Source organism: Pongo pygmaeus, chromosome 13 (genome assembly GCF_028885625.2).
Source record: "Pongo pygmaeus isolate AG05252 chromosome 13, NHGRI_mPonPyg2-v2.0_pri, whole genome shotgun sequence".
Classification (NCBI taxonomy): Eukaryota; Metazoa; Chordata; class Mammalia; order Primates; family Hominidae; genus Pongo; species Pongo pygmaeus.
In genome coordinates this window covers 21,431,189-21,453,046 of record NC_072386.2, presented here as the reverse complement: position 1 = coordinate 21,453,046, position 21,858 = coordinate 21,431,189, and the positions used below count along the sequence as shown (strand labels likewise).

Genomic DNA, 21,858 nt, shown 5'->3' with positions numbered 1-21,858 from the left:
ACTGGCTTTCTGAGTCTTTTATTTGTACCCATATGTCTGTCACGCCATGAATGTACCTGGGGAAATCAACTGACCTCCCTGAACATTTCACGCAGTCAGGGAACAGGTGAGGAAAGAAATAAATAAGTGATTCTAATGCTGCCTAGGTCACCCTCAACCCCCATTTACTGGCACAATTGGGTGGAGAGAAGGGAAGGGGTATGATTGTCCTGATGGCTCAGGGTTGCAGGAGGTTCAGAGGGGAAGGAGGAAAGGCCAGGCTGGAGGCTGGGCTGTTAGCACTTCCCTCCCACAGTTCAGACGGCTCACTCTGGGCTCAGGTTTGCCATGGCTTCCTTTGGGCCAAACATAGGCCCTGTCCTTAGTCCTGTGCCCCGTTTGATTTTTGGCCAGGAGGCCTTGTTGTGCTGCTGCTGTTGCAGGGCTAGCTGCATGGCCCAGATGCTCAGTGGCCGCATGTAGGCCAGTGAGCGGAACACTCGCTGCTGGCAGTATGCCTCTGGGGTCTGGAAGGCCAGACCCAGGCGCTCCCACACGGTACGGTAGCAGCCTTCAGCTGTCTGGAAGCCTTCCCAAGTCAGGCCCTGTTGGGAGAGATGACAGTCATACATACTAACTTGGCACCCTCTGAATAGCCATTTCCACTGGATAGATGGAGGCAGCAGAGTCTTTGCCTTCAAGGAGCTCCCAGCAAGTGGAGGAGATAACTATGACCCACAGACAGAAGCCTGAAGGCAGGAGCTGGAATGCATACCAGGGAAAAACGGGAGGCTTTATAGACGGATAAGATGGCATTGGGTTATGCCCTGAAGAAATCTGGTGGTTGAAGAAGTTTTCTGGACCAGCATACAGATAGTGGAGAGATGGGAAAAGGAGTGCATTACCTCTTGGATCATGGTAGCTGCCAGCCCGTAGACCACACCCACCCAGACTTCATCAGACTGCACACTGGATTTATCAGGAACACCATGGGGCTGCATCCCATTCACAGCCCCCATGGCCCCTCCTGCAAAGGCCTGGACGTTCAGCTCAAAGATAGTTTGGAGAGCACGGACCACATGTGGGGTAGGAAACACCTGGAGGGGCAAGGGCAGGAACATGGTCTCATATGCTTGCTTCCCACCTCCAGGGAAAACCTAGTTTTCTCTCTGGCTCCTCCTCCTCCTCCTCCTCTCTCTCACCTCAGTGTCTCCTTCTCCTAGGCCACAGGCCTTCAGGAACCACTGTCCAGCACACTGGTCAGACATAACACTACGAGACTGAGGCCGAGAGCTGCTGTCATAGTTGTAATAGCGGCCTGGAGTCAAGGAAGAGAAAAATAAGGCTCCTGGTGTCCTCTCAGCTGCCTTAAGACCACTTAGGCTCCCCGAACTCACCATTCCACAGCAGTCTCTCATAGGCTTCTTGGCCCCGGCTGAGGATGGAAGAAAACTTATCCTGGATGTCCTGTGCCCCACACAGAGCAGCCATCTGGACCATCACAGCCACAGCTGCCAGCCACAGCCCTCCACAGTAAGCACTGATCAGGGACATGGGTTTGGGGGTCAGACTGGCAGCTCCAGCTGCTCCCATGCAGTGTAATAGACAATGAGTCATTCTTTCTTGAACCCTACAATCCCTCGGTGCCCAGTTTCCCACCTCAGGCCTCCTGGAAACCCCTACCCGCTAACCTGGGGCCTGTGGTCACCCATCCATCATAGGTCTGGTCTGCGTAGCCTCCATTTTCAATGAGTCCATCATGGTCCTTGTCAAACTTCATTTCAGACTCCATCACAGCCTAGAGAGGGACCAAGATGTTGAAGACCTAGGTACTGAGGAAAGGCAACAACCAGCTAGGCTCTTCCCAGACACCAACTATACCCCTGGCACACTGGCCACTGCATGTGCATCCCTTACTAGACACACAGGCCACATGTCCTTCAGGAAGTTTTGATCACCCGTCAGGTAATAGTCCCGATAAACCTGCAGCACAAACTTCAGGTTCAGGTCCTTCCAATCAGCAGTATCGTGGATTAAATATGCATTGACGCGGAGCCATGGTTCATCATCTGTGGGAGAGGAGGGGACTTGGGCCACTTGCATTGGTGGATAGGGTAGAGGGTGCAAAAGTTGAGGGAGGGAAGCTGACCTTGGGGTGGACTTTTACCTGGGTCCCCAATATCATGGGGGATGACGTTCCTCCTTTTCACAGGTGCCATCACCCCACTCATCAGGTACCGTCGCCGTGTCAGGTCCTCCCTGAGAGTGGCCAGAGCTGGGGGAGCAGACAGGGAGGCAGGGAATGGGCATGCCTGAGGAGGGGCACACAGCTATGTGTGTGATCGCAGTGGGGAACCAGTAAGCAGCATGCAGATATGTATGAAGGGAAGGGAAAGAAGAGACAATCTGAGGGACCACAGAAGTTCGGGGGAATGGGGAGCCAAGAGGGCAGAAGCGGCACAAAAGGGATCCTCACCCATGTCATACTGTAGGCTGAGCTCAAGTTTGGGCCAGAGCATGATGAGGGCAAAGGATGCATAAAAGTGGACATCATATGTGTTGTACATGCGGTACTCTTGGCCTGGAGGAATGAATGAGACACACTTGCCAGAATTCCTGCTTCCCCTTCAAACCCCTCTGTAGCTTGTCTGCTAGATTTAGAGGTGGGGCACTGTCACTAGTCCACACCCATCACCCCCTCACCCTAACCAATACCCTGGGGTAGGCAAATCCATCATCCTGACTTGGGGATGGCCTGCCATATCCCAGCCCACCAGCATCCCGTACCCTCAAGGTAGCCAAATCGACCGTAGTCCCGTAGGGTGGGGCGGAGGTGACACATGTTTCTGCCCAGCTCCTCCGGTAGGGAGTCCTCAAGAACTTCCAACCATACTGTGCCTCCATCAGCCAGGAAGTATAGTTCATTGAACAGTGCAGATTTGTACCAGGCAGGCAGTGATCTGGGAAGCGAGGAGGAGGAAATGGTTTAAGGAAAATGTACCTCCCAAGATGGAAAGGATTTGGGGGTTCAGCAGAGTGGGATCATCAAATGAATCACAGTGCAAGTCTACTGACTTCGGTGGGTGGAGAGTAAATCGAGGAGTCCCATTCAGAGTGAGTGCCCAGGAGAAAGGCAAGAGATGGGCCCCACTGGCACCTGTCATCCAATACTGGGCTCTGCCAAGCTGAGATCCTCTCTTCCCACTCTGCGTATCGGCACAGTGCATAGTGGCTGAGGGCAGGTGCTGCATCTCCATCCTGGCCAAAGAACCTTGTATACCGCCTGGGGTGGGAAGGGGAAGGATGAACACAAGCCCCAGGTCAGAGCCCCAGCGCTTTGGATCCTTACACTTCCTTGGTCCCCTCACCTGTAGTGGACTTGGCCTTTAGCTCCAAACATGATCCTGGGCATGTCCCAAGCCAGTGAAAACTCCAGGCGGCACTGGCCTCGAGGTCGCAACTTGCTGGAAATACACACAGCTCCAGCAATGCCTACTCCTTTCTGCGTAGGGGTGCTTTGGCCTGAAAGAAGCACAAGAGAATTCAGGACAGGAGCCCCTTCAGCCCCAGGGATAGGGATCCCTAACATGGAAACAAGGCCTACTTATTACCAGGCCTCCCACCCCTCGTCCCAGGACAGGGACAACCTCTCTTCCCACCATCTCCCAGTCAGACCCCCCATCACCAGTGGGAGAGTCCAGCTGTCCATCCTGAAGTAGATCCTGCCACACCTGCTGCCCCGTGCTGTCAGGGTCAAAGGCTGTGATGTGGGTTACCGTGGTATCTGCCTGTGAAGGGGCCAGGGACTGTGAGGGCAGGCTCCACGAGTACACTGGGTCCCGGCTAGCTCCCCAGCTCCTCTTACTTACTCTTAACCTCCCAGGCCCAGGGGCTTACAGGAGTATGATGAGGGTGGATGAAGAGACCATGCTCGGGTGGAGGTGGGGTTGAGGGGCTAAGGTATAGGGCAGGCTCTTTCCTTACCGTGACTCGTGCAGCTACAGCCATCGTGTAGGGGTTTGGAAGGGTTGGATGATGCAGCAGCAGCCCCTGGACAGTTTCCCTGCCACGCTCCAGACAGAAGGGCTCATTCCACAAACCCCCTGGGGCATCGTCTCCACCCCCCAGTCCATTCCGCATGGAGAACATGATGGACACATCTAGAGCTTCGTCCCCTTCATTTTCCACATCCCACACAAAGACTCCTACAGGCAGGCTGCTGTCCTGGGGGCAGAAGATTAGACTTAGACGGTCCCAGTAGAGCCCCTCCTGACCACACTCTCCTAGGATCAGTCCTGGGCACACAGAGGACCTGACTCAAATACTCCCCAGTGTACTCTTCTTTTGTCCACTTGCATCTCCCCGTATTCCCAGGCAAGCTGCCTACCAGGGAACACAGAAGACCAGAACCAGTTGGGTGGTGGTTCTGGGAAGCCCGTGTGATGTTCATGGCTCCAACCTCCCTTTCACAGGCCATGCAGTTTCTTTTTTTTGAGACAGAGTCTCGCTCTGTCGCCCAGGCTGGAGTGCAGTGGCACAATCTCGGCTCACTGCAAGCTCCGCCTCCCGGGTTCACACCATTCTCCTGCCTCAACCTCCCAAGTAGCTGGGATTACAGGCACCTGCCACAATGCCCAGCTAATTTTTTTTTGTATTTTTAGTAGAGATGGGGTTTCACGTGTTAGCCAGGATGGTCTTGATCTCCTGACCTTGTGATCCACCTGCCTCGGCCTCCCAAAGTGTTGGGATTACAGGCGTGAGCTACTGCGCCCAGCAGGCCATGCAGTTTCTAGCAGAGGCAGGTCCTGGGGAAGGGAGGGCAATGGAAGATACAGACGTGGGGGTCTCACCTGGTAGTCATGAGGCAAGATGGGTGTGATCTGACGGCAGGTGAGGGTGACATTCTGGCCAGGAAGCTGATAGACAGTCCAGGCTCGGGGATAGAGGGCATGGTAGAAAGCAAAGTACCCACACAGGCCCCAGTTCCAGCTGCGGAGGACAGTTGGGCGCTCCAGGGACAGGACTTGCTGGTACACAGTCTGCCCTTCCCGACGCAGGCACACTGTGAACTTAAGAGGGCAGACAGGCTGGAACGGGGTAACCCACAGGCACCACAAAGTAAGTCTTCCCTCTCCTTAAATCAGCTCCTCCCCTTTCAGAGCCTGCAAATGTTACCACTGCACCAACAGCTTCAAGTCATCTCCCAGGCTCAGTGAATCACCAAGTCCTGCTACCTCCCCGTCCATCTATGTCCCAAGCTTTCTCTCCCTTCTCCACTACGGTGGTGTTAGCACCTCATTTAAGCCCAAACAATCTCCTGCTTTTTCTGTGGCCCTTTTCATCTGGGTAGCAGAGTGATCTTTCTCACAGGCAAATCAAGATATGTCTTGGTTAGGATGTTTCAGTGACTCCCTATGGCCCTCAGGCTAAAGTCTCAACTCTTGCCTGGCTTTCAAGGCCCTTCTTGAGCTGGCCTCTCCCTGCCCATCAGACTCATCACCTGTTCAAGCACCTATAGTCTGTTCATGTAAAAACACTCCGTTTCTTCAGCACACTACATTCTCTCCTCCATGCCTGTGCTCATGCTATCTGGTGAAACCTCTCATCCTTCAAAGCCTAGGTCAAAAGCCATTTCTTTCTCCTCCTCTACTTCTTCCAGCAGCGAGTCATTATGTGTGCCCCCCTGCCCCTCTATTCTAGCATTTGGTGTATTATCTTATAATGTATTGACTGACCATTCTGTGTCCCTGACTGCTCTATGGATTCTTCTGAGGGTAGGGACATTTTCTAATTCACTGATGCACCCTTCTTCAGAGTTGGCATGTATGTGGAGGGAATGAGCGAAACCTGCAGCGCCGTCCCTTTTTCCGCAGTATACTATCCACTCCTCTCCTTTTAGCACCGATGTGGTCTCACAGTCTCCATTTCCCCTAAGTCTTATTTTCTCAAAAAAAAGTTTTAGCTCTTGGAGGGTAGGAGCTATGAGGGATTAATATCCCTTTCCCTGGTTCAAACTATGCCAAATATTTTTATTGTATACAGTCGACTCTCCGTATCTGTGAGTTCCGCATCAGTGGATTCAACCAACCAAATCTAAAAATATGCGGAAAAAAAGTTGCGTCTGTACCGAATATGTACACACTTTATTTATTGTACAGTACGACAAGGGTTTATGTAACAATGTGTGAGGTATTATAAGTAATCTACAGATGATTTAAAGTATATAGGAGGATGTGCAATGGTTATTTGCAAATACTATAAGCCATTTCAAATCAAAGACTTGAGCATCCTCGGATAGCGGGTCCTGGGCCCAACCCCCCATGGATACTGAGAGACAACTGTATAAAATAATTTTTCGTTTTGTTGGAATGGTACACAATGGTTAAGACCACAAGCTCTTCACCACAGAAAAAAATGGTTCTGAATCCCAACCTTTCCATTTACCAACCTTGTGACCTTGTGCATGTTACTAAATCTCTCTGGATCTTAGTGTCCTCATCTGCAAAATGAGCATAATAGTGGTACTTCCCTTGTAGGATTGTTTTTAATATTAAACAGTATGCAAAGAGCCTAGCACAGTGTCTAGTACATGTTAAGCATGCAATAATGACTGTAATTGTAAGTCATAATTCTGGAAGCCATTCCCCTCAGGATACCTAAGGGATGAGGCAGAGAGGGATCTTGGGACATGGGCAGGGCTAGTAAACGTGAACCAGGAAGGGCATTGTCATTAATTGGACTAAAGATTTGCTAGTCGTTTTTCCTTTGAAGATGACGCTGAATGCTGGAGCCAGGGAAGAGGAACTTCCTAGACAACTCTAAAGGGGCGGTCAACTAGAGAGAGATGATGAAAGGCAGGCCACATACTTCTGGCAGTTTAAGGCCCAGATGTGATGCAGGAGCAAAAGGAAAAAAGTGAAGCTTCAGAAGAGGGAAGAAGGCTAGAGATCTAAGCCTGGGAGAGAAGGAGCTTTAGACCCTAAGCCAGAGAGACCTCCAGGGGAGCGATCAGCAGAGGAGCTGAACTTTGGTGAAGGTTCCTCAATCAGGGTGAGGAACCTTGTACTACATGTCTTTTTTTCCCATGAGTTTATAGACTTTGGGTTTTCTTTTCCCTTCCAGTCCTACCAAATGTTCTTTCAGCCAGGTTAAGTGATTTGGGAATTCTCTGCATTCTCTGTGGTTGGGGGCTGCCTCAGCTAGTTGGGTTGAGGTGGTGAGGTAGACAGGAGGCATTTACTAGAGAAATGCCAGGTCTGTTTACTCTTTCAAGCAATGTGTGCTTGTGTGTGTCTTATTCCTACAGTATATCCTGGCTCAGGGCTGGGCACACAGGAAGCATCCCGAGAGTACTTATTAGATTGAATCTTATTCACATCTAACTGCTACCTCCTACATTAGCCAAGAGGTCCTTCCTTCTTGGCCTGGGGAGGTATTGTCCTGGCCTCTCCACCTCCTGGCTCTTACTTGGTCAGCGATGACTGTCCGGTGCTGATACATTCCAGGGTTAAGCTGCCAACGACAGAACTGGCCTCTCCAGCCACGGGTAATAGTGCCTCCCCCGATGCCACCCAAGGGACAACCTAGAGAAATCAGGATGGTTAGTGGGGTATTGGGAGAGGAAAATAAGCCCATTTCTAACTTTCTAGACTATAAAGCCTGGTTCCTCTGAAAACCTAGGGGATGGAACAGTGCAATTTGCATAAGCTGGAAGTCTCTGCCTAACTGTGGTAGACCTGGAGGCTAGGCCTTCTCTGAGCAGAGCAGAGATGGGGTGGGGCTCACCATAAATCTGTCTTAGGGGTACAGAATTGATCATGTCGATGAAAGGTGTCTTCTTTTCCACCTGGGTCTTCCGGTACCACCACTGCAGGTACCTGAGGAGCAAGAGGCAATGTGAGTGGAAGGGGGCAGGTGGGCAGTTGTTCACAGGCTGAGTCACCTGCCTCTCTCTGTGACCTCCCATTAAGTGTCCCAAGGACATCTGCTTTCAAACCTCTCTTCCTCTTGATTTCTATACAGTTCAAGGTCCCTTCATCTTCCCAGTCATCCCAGCTGAAGTGAAGGAGTGGCTTTGTTTCTCTCCTTTGTTCTCCTCAGAAGGGGCTTTCTGATCTCTCCTTACCTCTCTAGCACCACCACCACTGCTTTACTTCCAACATCAGGAGCTTCTGTCTGAGGTGCTAAAAGGACCATTTATGGTTTCCTGGCCTACAGCCTCCACCCCCAATCCCCTACCTCCAAAACAGGCATAGGCTGCTGGGAATAACTTTCTTATTTTTATTTTTATTATTTATTTATTTATTTTTGAGACAGAGTTTCGTTCTTTGTTGTCCAGGCTGGAGTGCAGTGGCTTGGTCTTGGCTCACTGCAAACTCCGCCTCCCGAGTTCAAGAAATTCTTCTGCCTCAGCCTCCCAGGTAGCTGGAATTACAGGTGCCCGCCAACATGCCTGGCACTTTTTTTTTGTATTTTTAGTAGAGATGGGGTTTCACCATGTTAGCCAGGCTGGTCTTGAACTCCTGACCTCAGGTGATCCGCCTGCCTCGGCCTCCCAAAGTGCTGGGATTAGAGGCGTGAGCTACCGCTTCTGGCCTTTCTTCTTTTTAAAATGATCATTTTTCTTTTTAATTATGAAAGGGGGAAAAATCATCTCACCCATAGACAATCAGTGTTTATATTTATTTCTGGACATTTCCTCTCAAGCTTTTTTTTTTTTTTTTTTTTTTTTAATTCAGCATTTAAACTGTGAAGCTTTCTGATTTTGCTCTTGGTAAAGCCTTGAAAAAATCCCAACATTTTCCTGGGCTTGCTGCAGCCCTATATCCAAGAGGCAAATGATTGAGGCTATTTTCAATAGGCAAATGATTCTGTTTTCAAGGCTCTGACATCTGTCCCAGCCTATCTTCTAATCTTATTTCCTACAAATTCTCATTCCACATGGGTCCTCACTAAGTAGCCCCTGCCCTGCCAGACTCTTTCCCATTTCCACTCTCCTGCCTACCTAACCACATTATGCCTACTGTTCAGTCACACCACTTCTAACCAAATAATTGGGTAAGTAACACCTAAGTCCCAGTTTCCTCATCTACAAAATGGGGATACCACCTGCTCTAGCTATCTAATGAAATGGTTGAAAGATCAAATGACATAATAGATAAGAAAGCCATAAAGTACAGGTATGATTATTACTCATATATACAAACTGTTATCTCAATTCCTAATCAGACATTGCCTTGTTATTTCAATGTTCCTCATGTGAGGCTGACATATTTTTAAGTTCCTTGGGGAAAGGGACAATGACAAAGACTAGCTGAATATTACCCTCAGGTCCAAGCACAGGGCAGGACATATGGTCTGCAGTCAATGCATATTTGCCAGTTTTACAAATGAATGAACATACAAATGATGGGGCACAAGAGAGAGAACAGACAGACTGGAGGAGAGGAGGAGAAATGCGATTAAAGAATAGGGACAGCGGCCAGGCGTGGTGACTCACACCTGTAATCCCAGCACTTTGGGAGGCCGAGGTGGGCGGATCACGTGAGGTCAGGAGTTCAAGACCAGCCTGGCCAATGTGGTGAAACCCCATCTCTACTAAAAATACAAAAACATTAGCCAGCTGTGGTGGTGGGCACCTGTAATCCCAGCTACTCAGGAGGCTGAGGCAGGAGAATCGCTTGAACCCAGGAGACGGAGGTTGCACTGAGCTGAGATCGCGCCGTTGTACTCCAGCCTGGGTGACAAGAGCAAGACTGTCTCAAAAAAAATACATAAATAAAATAAAAAGGGACAGCACATTCTAGGGGTGGAAAGAAGAGGGAAGACAAAGGATGGGATGACAGGAAGGCAGAGAATCCTCTCTGCCAGCTTAGAGAAAACTGGACTTTGAAACTAGAGGCCAGAAAGGACTGGTAGAGGGAGGGTGCGGCCCAGGATTAGGGCAACCAGGGAGAGTAACTGCAATCTATGAAGATAGACAGAACAAAGGACTATGTGGCATGGAACAAGCACTCAATAAATATTTATTGAATGAGTGGACTCTGGCTGGAAGGGAGTACAATTGAAATTGAGTTCTCACCAAGGTAAGGCCCAGAGAATTCTGTCTTGCTGGAGCTCCTGGTCAGAGTGCCCCCAGTTCAGCTCCATCTTAGGAGCTCTCTCACTCCCTTAATATGGTAGCTGGCCATTCCTGACCTATTTGGCCTTCTCCACCATTTCAACCTCAGCTCAAGAGTTATCACTTAGAATTCTTGTCTCACCTGTGTTTTCTCCTCATAGGAACTCATCCTATTCCAAAAGCCCTGAATCAGTTACCCCCCACTCTATCCTGGAATGGGGAGCCAGGGTCCAGGGGGTTGAGCACAGCTTCAGGCCTCTATGACTTAGTTCATATTTAAGGGCTAAGAGGCTAGGATGCCCATTTTTTCTTGATCTCATTGTTCCTACCACATGCAACTCAGTGTACTTCTCTATGTACACTAGATCCTATTTTGACCCAAAAGCTTTTGGAGTCAAACTTGGACTGAATTGATTCCAGAAGCAGCCTGGAGGGATGATTCTTCTCTGCTACAGGCTACCCACAGGCACCAACAAAGCCAGATGTGCAGGCAGCATCAGGCCCTTCCCACTCCCCAGGGCTAGGGTTAGATAACTGACCTCCCCATCACAGCCCCACAGCACTGACTGGGGAAATGAAGGGTCTCCTACTGTAGAAGCTGTAAGGGCAGGGTTTCCCAAGCTTTATGCCTCCCTCCACAGTTCTGTGTATATTGTGTAGACTGAGTCAGGATGACCTCAGGGTGATGCTTTCTGTCCTCACATCCACCTGTTCCTGTTAATGGGTCTGGCTCCTCATCACTAGTCTTTGAACTCAGTGGGGGATCTAGACGGGTTCTACGTCTATGGCAGTGCCTCTCTGATAAATGACTTTTAATATCAAGAGCTCTCTATCCCAGAACAGAATGACAGCACCTTCTCATCACTTCAGAGGTGAGGGCAGGGAGGCTCTTCTTACCTACTCCCTGGAGCTAAAGCTTGAGGAAAGAAGCAGTAGTGTTGGGACTCTAACAGTGTGTCTAATGAGGTACAGAGAATGCCCCAGCTGCTTGTGGGAAATAAGGGGTTGAGACCCCCCCACCCCCAAATAAAACAACAGTGTGTTAGTATCACAACAGCCAGATTATCCTTTCCTACCTTGCCACAAAGCATAGCTAATCCCAAAGGGAAATCATTGGAAACCAGTATGTGAGAAGGAGCCTGAATGGGAAAGGCTGATTGCATGACCAAATGTTCCTACCCTTTCCTTCTGAAAAGACAAAACACTGGGAGGGAAGGGTGTTGCAAAGAGATGTGATCTGGTCTCACGGTCCAAAACCACAGGCCTAAAATATGCCAGGGATAAGGGCCGCTTCACTCAGACAAGAAGCCCAATGCTTTCTCGCCCTTTCCCACCTCTACTAGAAGTTTTGAGCTGGAACAAAGTGAAGCCAAAGGCATTCTAGGCAATGGGGTCTACTCACCTCAAGCCCATGCCTATATGCTTTATCATGTTGCTTAGGGAGACGTTGTTAGCTTGAAAGGGTTTCCTCTTCTCTGTAAACTCATGAGCCAGACAGATGCGCCAGCCAAAGGGAGGCACCTGGTAGCCCATAGCTTTACCCTCATAGGAAGCCATCAGCTGCCCAGAGTCCTCTGGATTGCAGCAGCCCGTCTCTTTTTGGGGTCGGCTGTCTTCGGGACTCTTGCAGTCTGTAACCTGCACATCCTTGGTGCCGCCAGTCTCTTCAGGGCCATAAACTTGTGGATCCTCTTTGGCACAGCTTATCTGCTCCGAGGCTGGGACGCCGGTTCCCATGTTCCCTGGATCCTGGGTCCCCATGACCTCGATGGCCCCAAGTCCCGAGCCCTCGGATACTAAGTATCTCGCCAGCCTATTCCAGATGCGGGCGCCGGTGATTGTGAGGTATCGTCCCGGAGGGCCGGGCGTTGGGGAAAGCTTAGATGAGCTGGTGTTTCAGTGGAGCCGGGGAGCTCTTGCTTCAGTGGGGGCGGCGACAGCAATGAAGCCGCCTTGGGCTCTCCTTCGGTTGTCTCTGTAGGTCCTGGACGGGAAGGGTCGGGCCTCGTCCTCATTGAGCCGCGATGATTCGCTCGCCCGGCCAAAGGGCGACTGGGCCCGCAGAGAGGGGAGGAGCCGCGGGGCCAGCCCACCAGGCACCGCCCCGGGACGGGCCCGCAAGGCACCGCCCCCGGGACCTCGGCCCGGCCCCTGGGCCACGGCACCGGGTCCCCCAGGATTGGGCGCCAGGTCCCGCCGGCCGGCTCCGGGGCAGCGCCCGCGCCCAGGTGCCAGCCCGTGAGAAGGTGACCCCGGGCGCCGGGACGACCGGAGCCCTTTCCGGTCTGGCCTGCCGGGCGCTTCCGGCCGGAAGGGACTCCGCGGAGGGTGGGGGACCGAAGGGAAGTCCCGCCTCTACCGCCCAGCGGACGCCGCCGCCGCCGCCGCCGCCGCCGCGCACCTAGCTAGGTCCCCGAAGGGCGGGCAGGTGAGGCCTCGGGGTGCCGATCCCTAGTGTCGACTATGCGAGGTGACGAGCAGCCGTGATCTTGGGCTGGGACGTGGAACTTTGAGGAAACGGGGAGAGGAGGCCAGTTTGGGAACTCCGCGGGGGTGCCCAGGGAGAAGAACCCGTCGCACAGGGGCGGGGGTCTAGGGCCCAGAGCGACGTCCTCCCCCTGGGCAGTACTGAGTCTTCAGTCGCCTCCCTCCCACCCACCTACCCCTCCTATATCCAGGCGCTCCCTCGGCACCACGGTGCTGACCACCCCTGTCCTCAGTCCTCAGCCCTAGGTGCTCACCGCAACGCCCCTCCCTGTCACGGTGCTGACCTCCGCCCCGCCTTGTTTCCTTCTAGGTCTGATTCCGGAGCTGCAATGATTGAAGTGGTAGCAGAGCTGAGCCGGGGTCCTGTATTTTTGGCTGGGGAGGCGCTGGAGTGTGTAGTGACCGTCACCAACCCCCTTCCCCCCACGGCCACTTCTGCATCCAGGTGGGGATGCTGGCACTGAAGGTGGTGGCCCTTCTGGGAAGAAGCCAGATTATGTGTGGGTCTGAGGCAGAGCTCAGGTTGTCCTGTAGCGACACCACCTCCTCTTGCTCACTGTGCTGTCATTGTAGAAGAGGGCTTTTTAACAAAAGATGTGGATGACATAGCTGTACCCTTTCCTTCCCCTCCCCCATTACCCTTTTTACGCACAGTTCTGCTACTCTTTATTTAATGGTTTCTCTTTGGGGTTCTGGATTTCCTGATCACTAGGACAGCCATCTAACCTTGTTGGTTAAGACAGTGTGATAGGGAGCTTGGGAAAGCATTTGTGAAGTCAGGAACTACCTCTGATGCCTCCTTTTCCTCTTCCCACAGTGAGGCCCTGGCCTGGGCCAGTGCCCAAATCCACTGCCAGTTCCATGTCAGTGAGAGTCGAGTAGCACTGCCTCCCCCTGACTCTAGTCAGCCAGATGTCCAGCCCGACAGCCAGACTGTCTTTCTGCCACACCGAGGTTAGAGAGGGGCATTTGCCTGGGGGGGGGGGGGTGCGGAGGGTGTGTCTGGAGGCGTTGTCACCCATGGGTGAAGTTGTTAATTGTTGTTGTTCTTACAGTTCCTGTCATGCTGGGGATGTTGGGGAGCATGACTATTGCTTTGGGGGTAAAAGACTATTCCCATTTCACAGCAGGGAAAGAGGGCCTGGCAGCCTTTCACTATCTCCACTTGCCATGCTAGTCTTGTTCAGTACTGGACAATGGGTCATTAAATTAGTCATTCTTACCTTTTTCAGGTGAGAGGGGCCAGTGTATCCTTTCTACTCCACCAAAAATTCTATTCTGTGACCTGAGGCTAGATCCTGGAGAGTCCAAATCATGTGAGTGATTGTCCCCATCCCTGAATTGCCTCCTAAGTCTCGTGGAGGGAGGACTCCTCTGGTGCCTCTGGCTGCCCTGACAACTACTTCCCAACCAGACTCCTACAGTGAAGTGCTGCCCATAGAGGGACCACCCTCCTTTCGGGGTCAGTCAGTCAAGTACGTCTACAAACTGACCATTGGCTGCCAGCGTGTCAACTCCCCTATCACTTTACTCAGAGTCCCTCTGAGGGTTCTTGTGCTGACTGGTAAGCAAGGGCTCCTGGAGGGAAGGGCTGGGGAAGGGCCATGCCAAAGCAGAAATTGTCTTAGAGGGCTTTCGAGAGGGGCTGCAGGGAAACTTTCTGGTGTCAGTGACAGTGCTAGGGAGTTGGGAAGGGAGGGAGGGTTCTGGAGATAGAGATGTACACCTTAGCCCTGGCGCCCCTTACCTTTAGCCATCTCACGTTGGAATCTAAAACCCTAACGTCTACTCTCATCTCTGTTCCCTCTCAGCATTACCTCTCCACTCATTCTTTCTCTAGGCCTTCAGGATGTCCGGTTTCCCCAGGATGAGGCTGTAGCCCCATCCAGTCCATTCTTGGAGGAGGATGAAGGTGGGAAGAAGGATTCATGGCTAGCTGAGCTGGCTGGGGAACGCCTAATGGCTGCCACATCCTGCCGCAGCCTCCGTGAGAATTCTTTCAGAATTGTCCTACCCCATCCTTCCCCTCATTGTATTCCCATCTCAGAGACAGTCTCCTAACCACCACACACTTCTGTGGATCCACTGATACCTCACACCTCCAATTATAAAGAAAAGCCCCATCTTTTGGCCTGTGGTGCCCAGTCCTAGATGTTCTCCAGCATGTAGACTCCAGGCTTATAGTGTCCTATTCTCCCCAGATCTATACAATATCAGTGATGGCCGAGGGAAAGTTGGGACGTTTGGCATCTTCAAATCTGTGTACAGACTTGGCGAGGACGTGGTGGGGACCTTAAACTTAGGGGAAGGAACCGTAGCTTGTTTGCAGGTAAGAAGGGAGCAGAGCTTCTTACCTGCTAGGGTGCTGGGGTTGAAGGGCTAGGGTGGAAGGCCTGTATAAAGAGGGGTGGCATGTAGAAGGGGATAGTGGTGTCATCCAGGGTCCCTTTGTAAAACAGCTTGAGGTTGGGCTGTCCTCACCTACAGACAGCACTTCCTGTTAGCATACACCTCTCTCTTGCTCCCAGTTTTCAGTCAGCTTACAGACCGAGGAGCGTGTACAGCCTGAGTACCAGCGGCGACGTGGGGCAGGGGGTGTCCCCTCTGTGTCACATGTGACTCATGCCCGGCACCAGGAATCCTGCCTACATACAACTAGAACCAGCTTCTCCCTCCCAATCCCTCTCAGCTCCACCCCAGGCTTCTGTACAGCCATTGGTGAGACCCTCACTGTTACTGGAGAAGGGAGAGGGGGACAGTAAAATGCTGTGCTAAGGGAGGGTGTAATGGATCCTGATTCCTTATACACACTCCCAGACATACCCACGTCTAGCCTCTGACCCTGAACAGTTTCTCAGACCTTCAACCTCTTCCTGTTTCTTAGATGCACTGACCCCTAAACTCCTAACAGCTTGATAGAACTCCTTCCCCATGCCTACCTACTGGGACCCTGTGATACACTGATTTTTGATTACTTCACGCTACCTAGACTTGACTGCCTCACTCTTGGGTTATTAGGTACTTAATACTGCTATCTTCAGCTCACATCTGTGGTAAATACCCGATTGCTTCAGAAAAACCCTTAATCACAGCTCCCTGCCCTGTGACTTTTCCCTGTCTTCCTGAATACAGGTTGTTTTTTTCTCATTCACTAACTATATCCTGTCATTGGCTTTTACTCCTGCTGGCTTCTAATGCTTCTACCTTAATCTTTTTCTTCCATAGTGTCCTTGAAGTGGAGATTGCATTTTGAATTTGTAACGTCCCGAGAACCAGGATTGGTACTCCTACCCCCTATGGAACAGCCCGAACCTACCACCTGGACAGGACCTGAGCAAGTACCTGTAGACACCTTCAGCTGGGACCTCCCCATCAAGGTGCTGCCTACCAGCCCCACCCTGGCCTCATATGCTGCCCCAGGCCCCAGCACCAGCACCATAACCATCTGAAACTGGCCCACCCTGGTGCTAGTTCCTTCCAGATACTGAGAACTCAGCACCTGGACTCTAATGGGACCCACTTTTTCCACCTGGGGTCCAGTGTCGTGGACAGTGAGAGTCAGGCTTTCAGCTATAGCATTAATTTATTTATTCAGAATACATTGGTAGCTGCTAGTGGTTTCCCTGGAAGTGGCAGCAGCAGTGAGCAGTCAGCAGATGGGTGATCAGTTGAGTTTAGCTGGAGTGGGGAGCAGGAAGCCCAGGAACAGGGGTGTTGGCTGAGCCCCATTCTGGGTCAGGCCCTCCCCCTTTGCAGGGCAGCCGAGGGTCAGATTTTTGCACCAAGGAGAACTGGCAAGTTCCTGCCTCCTGACGTACCTCACACCCAGCCGGGAAGTCGATGGGATGCTGGGACCTGGGGAACCAAGGATGGGGGAAGGAGTCAGCACAGTGAAAGGCTACCTTTATCCCTGCCCACACGTTCCCTCTCTCACAGTTTTCCCCCACCAGAGCCCCTTTCCATGGCCCCTTGGTCCTCCTAACTAAGCTGTCACCTACCATATGTGGGCCTTTTTTGTTTTATAACAGGAGTATTTTCTCTCCAGGTCCACCCCAACCTCCCCTGATTTATAGCCTGAAGCTTTATCTTTCACACTAGTGTTGGTCCCTTCAGGTTTGGCCCATCTTGTATTGCTCTTCTGTTCATTCTTACATCACAGCAATCTAGTCACTCCCTGGTCATCCCTCAGTCACTCATATCAGAGTCATTCTCTCTGGCCATCTTTGGTCACTCACGTGTCACAGCAGCCCACGCCAACAGGATGCAGACAAGTGCAATGGAAACAGTCCTTGCGGAGCCAAGACTCGCCCAGGGTGAAATACTTCCCCTCATAGTGACAGGGGGCTAGGGAAGAACGGGAAATGTTAGGTGTAGGAGTGCTGATGAGAGGCAGAGGCTCTTCTGGTCTGGGGTGGAGACAGTAAGTACGCACTATCCCCATGTTTAGTTTGTCTTTCCTGTTTCACAGCTGGAGGGAACCTGGGTATTTTGACACGGGATCATCTGTAAGGCCCCATCCTCCCTTTGCCCTCTCTGCTGCTCCTCCATTCCTAATGCCTCACCCCACTTTACCTTGAGCTTGGAAGTAGCACTTGCTGTAGACTCCTGGGTGCTGGAGGAGTAGAGACATCACGAAGCAGATGATCCCCCAGCCTCCTAGGATCCCCTTGGCCTGTCCAGCCCAGAGCATCCTTAGGGCCATTGCTGCTGCACAGCCCTCTCGGACCCTTCTTGGCCTCTGCTCAGCTACTCTGGTCTTGACTCCTTGACTTTGCTTTGCGTTGCTCCTTGAGTCTTAGTTTCTCTCTTTATCCCCTGGGCTCCTGTCTCACACTATCTCCCTGCCCTCTGCTCTCACAGGCTGGGGATGTTTATAAAGTGAGGACCCTGGCCCCCTGCTGAGTAGAGCTGGAAAAGCTGTAACTCTGTTTCCTGAGGTGAGGGCATGAAAACAAGAAGTCTAGCTTTAACAAGCTGTGAGAGCTGATTCATGCCCCGGCACAGCTAGAGGGAGGGAGGTGGCCATGGAGGGGGCACTGGACTGGGCACTTCCCCAGCAAGGAGGCAGGAGGGGTGAGGGCCCCCAGGTGGTCCCCAGATCTCTTCCCTGACCTGGAGAGAAGGAAGCATTCCACCTTCCCCCTTTCTCCCCCACTGCCACCACCAGGGGTGTGTATGCTGGGATCCCTGCCTGGACCGGAGGGAGGCATTTCCTGGGGATGGTTAATCCTGTGCCCCAGCCAAACCCAGGAGCTGCAATAGGGTGTGACGGCCAGAGGCTCCAGGAGAGTGAGCAGGCACCTGGAGTGGAGACTGTGTTTCCCTCAGATCCTAGGGCAGGGTTTCCCTAATGTATCCAGAAATAGGGCTGCCCCTCAGAGATGGTGGGGAGGGTCTCTTTTCCTCAGGCATGCCAGAGGTGAACTGTCCATTGCTTATCACCTTCAAACATACAGCAGATGTGGGATCACCCCACATCGGGGGATGGTTCTTTCCCCTTTCAAAGAGGAGCATCTCTAAGTGCCCTGATGGGATTAATCACTCCAGGTTCACAGAGGTGTCCTCTCTTTCTTCCGATATGTAATGGAGTGAGGTTTTTAGGAATTTATCATTTGGCATCCTCTGAGTTTCCCACAGGTTCTGGAGGAGCCCAGGATGGATTATTGAGAGCATGGGCTGTAGAGACAGTCTTCTTGGATTCAGATCCTGACTCCACTTAGCTATGTAACCTGGTCAGATTACTTCACCTCTCTGAGCCTGTTTCCTCATCTATAAATTGGGGATAGTAATACCAACTCATTGGGCTGTTATGAGGATTAACTGAGATAATGTGTGCAGTGCTCTTATCACCATCTCTGGTGCGTAAGCGTCAGGAAATAGCAGTTGCTGTGATTGGGGCTAAAGCTCGGAGGCAAGATGGGCGACATTATTTTCTTTGAATGACATTAAGCAGTTTGTGCATAGCTGAGGGCTTCTATTGGAGATGGCTGTCTCCTGGCATAGACCTCTGCACCTTTCACACTCATGCTCCTTGTCAGCAGTCCCCAACCTTTTTGGTACCAGGGACTGGTTTTGTGGAAAACAATTTTTCCACCAGTGGATGGAGGGGGATAGCAGCGGGGAGATGATTTTGGGATGAAACTGTTCCATCTCAGATCATCAGGCATTAGATTCTCATAAGGAGTGTGCAATCTAGATCCCTTGCATGTGGAGTTCACAGTGGGGTTTGCACTCCTGTGAGAATCTAATGCCTCTGCTGATCTGCCAGGAGAAGGAGCTCAGGCAGTAATGCTCACTCACCCGCCGCCCACCTCCTGCTTTGTGCTCCCGCTTCCTAACAGGCCACAGACTGGTACTGGCCTGTGGCCTGGGGGATGGAGACCCCTGCTCCATGTCACCTTTCCTACCTCTTTCAAAAACAGGTACCTCCAGGAGCATTTTGGTTTTGGCCCTTGTATTGACTTCCGAATGTCTAGTTTGAGAAACTGTTCCCATTAAGCCTTCCCCCAGATCTGCACCCTCGCCTCTACCCTAGGACAAGGTGTCCTTTTCTCATCATCCTGCCAGGCTAACTTTAAGTCTCCTGCTTTTTCGCACTGGGATTTGGATCCATTTCTTCCCATCTCCGCTCATGTGAACTCTCCACTTCTCCTTTCTCACCACTCTCCTGCTAGCCATCTCTTTGGCACTAAAGGCCCTGGTCAAATTGGATTTCTTTCATTTTTCCACACTTCAAAGACCCATGTTCCAGGTATTCCCCATAGGGACAGTCTCTTTGGCATTTATTTGGTTTTTCTAAGTTTTCAGTCCCATTTACTCCAAGACTCACTCCCTGCCACCTAGTGCATCAGATACAGCTACTTCTGGCTGACTTTTCAAGAGGGCCACCCTGCCTGTCATCTCTTCACTGTTCAGAAATGACTGTGTCAGTGCACCTCAAACTCCCTTACTGTCCTCTTCCAAGGAGACAGCTAAGGTGGATGGAGATGCAGAATGGACCTCACATTCGCCCTAGTCAGGACTGATACCCTTTCCGTTTCAGAGGAGTGCCAAGAAAAACCTCACAGTTGAAGCAGGGTGCTCTGAGGTCGGCTGCGGTGTGGGAGGCACGGCCTAGGCCTGTTCTCTGGGCTGGAGCAGGTGGATTCGAAGGCCTGTCTAGCACGAGGGCCCAAAGGTCTTGTCAGTGGCAGTAGCTCTGCCCCCTTTCCCAGAGAAGGGGTCCAGCGGACAGCCTGGAAGGCTGGGCCCTGGGCCACCTTTTGCTCATGCAAGCTAGAGCCAGCCCAATAGGGGGCGGATGTGAGTGGGGAGCTGGGGCGCATGAAGGTGGGGGTGATGCCGAAGGGGAAGGGAGCCCCAGTGGGGATTGGTGCGTGTGCGGAAACGGGGACAGAAGTGAGGGTTCATCGCCTGTAACGAAGATGAGGTAGGCATATAGGGGCTTCTGGAAAGCTAGAGGCTGGGCTGAGCCAGGAGTCCTCTCCCAGAAGTTGGGGGGGCGGTGCCGAGGTGTGGGTCGAGCCCGCATGCGTGCCTGCTGGAGAGGGGGTGAGTGGTGAGGACCAGGCCCGCTGGGTCCTGGGGGCGCGGTGGCTGGCGCGCAGGTCCCGGAGGGGGCGGCTGGCGAGCACTACACGCTTGGGGACAAGGAAAACATCCGCCGGAGGCCCGGCCGGGCGGCGCTCCAGCCTCGGGGCAGGTGCGCGGGGAGGAAGTGAGAGAATTCCGGCCCCCCCACCCCAACCCTGGCTGCTGGCCCTCCGGTGAGTCACAGCCGACCCCCGCCGCCGAAGGGAGAGGGGAGCTGCGGGCCAGAGCCCCGGAGGGTCTGGAGGAGCCAGGAGGGTTTCTGGGAGCAGAGGGTCACTTAGTGGGCTTCTGTCCTGGTGTCGCTACAGGCGCGAAACGGACACTGAACACAGTCTGACTGAATGGAGGCAGGTGGGGAGGGAGCCCCTGGGAGAACTTGGCGGGCCGAGAGCAGACCCCAGGGCAAGGAGGGGCCTCCCGGGGGGAAACCGGGAGTCGGGCAGGTGGCGAAACCCAGAAAGGGAAGGGGAGCCGGGTTGATTGGGGTGACAGAGGAAGGAAGCACGCCAAGTTAGGCCTGGGAGAACTGAGGGACCTGAGGAGGGAGGAGGGAGACCAACATAGTTGTGGGAAGGCGGAAATGGCCAAACCCCAGGCATCAGGTCTGTCCAGAGGCTGGCGTAGACAGTGAAGGGTAGGTTTTAGGAGTAGGGGGAGTTATGATTATTTGGGTACATTTTGGGATTATTTCGTCTCACAGGTAGAAGGGAGCCTGCTGGTCTCTGTGTAACGGATGGCTTAAAAGCAAGGTTGTCTGCGTCTTGGATTACTGTCTGCCATTCAGCCTTTGCCAAAAAATTTGGCACTGATCTGCACATTTTTATAGTCATTTAAAATTGTATGACTCTGTCAAACGATTTAAGTAATTTTGGTGGATTTTTTTAAAATAAAAAAATAAAAATAGAAAAGTTGCACAATCTAATTCAATATTTGACTTAAAACCAAAAGTGAGGCTCTCAGATTGGTAATATGGTATTCAGCCTTTTTCTTGTTTGGCTTTTGTGCCATTTTCCCCTCACTGACTTGATTGAATTCTTTGTGGCTGATGCCTCAGTTTTTCTGGATCAGTAGTGCTGCACTTCCACTTTTCCTCTCCCTCATTTTACTGTCTTTATTTTTAGCCTTTTTTCTGTGTAGCCCTCTGACCTGCCCTATATATTTTGAACCAAATAAAACATTTCTTGGAATGGGAGCCTTGGACTACAGTATACAAAGACAAACAACTCACAATTTTAGCATATAAGGCTACTATCTTCTGTGGATGTGTATGTAATTATACAGTTTCTGTATTTATCCTGTGGCTGATAGAAAAAGTTAAAGCTGTTTAATTCACCATAGTATTTCTACAACACAGCAATTTATTAGTCTGACTTCTCTTCTAAAATCAACATTAAAATGGTATTTTGTACTTGTCTCAGAGACACCAATTCTGTCATGATCGTTATGATCTGTGTTATGTTGGGCCAAAGGTGATTACTTTGTAAATCATAAAGATCCTTAAACTCTGCGTTGCCTATGGTCCCAAACAAGCAAATCTGGGTCAATTAATGGGAAAAAAAAAAAAAAAGAAAAGAAAATGTCTTACTTTGGGTCCTGTTGCATTCTCCCGTGCTGTTTTAGCCCCAGCCCTACTCTATTCCCAGTGGCCTTTGCCTTCATTCCTTCTTTGCTCTGCTGGG

The 21,858-nt window shown here is 51.7% G+C and overlaps 3 protein-coding genes across 9 annotated transcripts in view; 1 reads left to right on the top strand and 2 right to left on the bottom strand.

Moving 5' to 3' along the window:
- Positions 1–2: 2 nt before the first annotated feature.
- GBA2 (glucosylceramidase beta 2) lies at positions 3–12,089 on the bottom strand. 4 transcript variants are annotated; one of them, XM_054501997.2, is made up of 17 exons: positions 11,502–12,089; positions 7,765–7,856; positions 7,447–7,562; positions 4,830–5,048; positions 3,964–4,203; positions 3,665–3,767; positions 3,348–3,501; positions 3,137–3,262; positions 2,767–2,939; positions 2,456–2,560; positions 2,147–2,254; positions 1,897–2,048; positions 1,671–1,777; positions 1,377–1,519; positions 1,182–1,297; positions 885–1,076; positions 3–584 (listed from the first exon to the last, which is right to left on the bottom strand). In XM_054501997.2, the coding sequence occupies exons 1-17, from the start codon at positions 11,858–11,860 to the stop codon at positions 306–308; spliced, it is 2,784 nt and encodes a 927-aa protein (XP_054357972.1). In that variant the 5' UTR covers positions 11,861–12,089; the 3' UTR covers positions 3–305. The 4 variants fall into 4 exon arrangements, with proteins under 4 accessions (XP_054357972.1, XP_054357973.1, XP_063506532.1 ...); XM_054501998.2 differs by having other exon boundaries at positions 1,963–2,048; positions 11,502–11,860; XM_054501999.2 differs by lacking the exon at positions 3–584 and adding an exon at positions 591–741 and having other exon boundaries at positions 11,502–11,989.
- Positions 12,090–12,403: 314 nt separating this feature from the next.
- The window catches only part of RGP1 (RGP1 homolog, RAB6A GEF complex partner 1), a 34,375-nt gene continuing 24,920 nt past the window's right edge, over positions 12,404–21,858 (top strand). For 2 of the 4 annotated variants that reach the window (XM_063650463.1, XM_063650464.1), the window contains exons 1-9: positions 12,404–12,527; positions 12,897–13,031; positions 13,404–13,540; positions 13,819–13,902; positions 14,001–14,150; positions 14,427–14,573; positions 14,788–14,915; positions 15,115–15,304; positions 15,812–15,963. In XM_063650463.1, coding sequence (XP_063506533.1) covers positions 12,916–13,031; positions 13,404–13,540; positions 13,819–13,902; positions 14,001–14,150; positions 14,427–14,573; positions 14,788–14,915; positions 15,115–15,304; positions 15,812–15,963 — 1,104 coding nt within the window. In that variant the 5' untranslated portion in view covers positions 12,404–12,527; positions 12,897–12,915. Of the gene's footprint in view, positions 12,630–12,896; positions 13,032–13,403; positions 13,541–13,818; positions 13,903–14,000; positions 14,151–14,426; positions 14,574–14,787; positions 14,916–15,114; positions 15,305–15,811; positions 21,367–21,858 lie in introns of those variants that run through there. The other 2 variants (XM_054502003.2, XM_054502002.2) reach the window with 2 other exon arrangements.
- On the bottom strand, positions 16,161–17,288 carry MSMP (microseminoprotein, prostate associated). The gene is made up of 3 exons (XM_054502007.2): positions 17,159–17,288; positions 16,822–16,930; positions 16,161–16,441 (listed from the first exon to the last, which is right to left on the bottom strand). Exons 1-3 carry the CDS (start codon positions 17,286–17,288, stop codon positions 16,261–16,263), a joined length of 420 nt encoding a protein of 139 aa, XP_054357982.1. The 3' UTR covers positions 16,161–16,260.

Excerpts from the sequence above, each read along its gene's own strand:
- MSMP (XM_054502007.2), bottom strand. The coding sequence starts at position 17,288 with ATGGCCCTAAGGATGCTCTGGGCTGGACAGGCCAAGGGGATCCTAGGA. Across the intron at positions 16,931-17,158 it reads GTGCTACTTCCAAGCTCAAG|CCCCCTGTCACTATGAGGGG; the intron begins GTAAAGTGGGGT and ends GTTCTTCCCTAG. Across the intron at positions 16,442-16,821 it reads GGCGTGGGCTGCTGTGACAC|GTCCCAGCATCCCATCGACT; the intron begins GTGAGTGACCAA and ends TTGGTTCCCCAG.
- GBA2 (XM_054501997.2), bottom strand. The coding sequence starts at position 11,860 with ATGGGGACCCAGGATCCAGGGAACATGGGAACCGGCGTCCCAGCCTCG. Across the intron at positions 3,263-3,347 it reads AAAGGCCAAGTCCACTACAG|GCGGTATACAAGGTTCTTTG; the intron begins GTGAGGGGACCA and ends TTCCCACCCCAG. Across the intron at positions 1,520-1,670 it reads TGGGTGACCACAGGCCCCAG|TGCTTACTGTGGAGGGCTGT; the intron begins GTTAGCGGGTAG and ends GTCCCTGATCAG.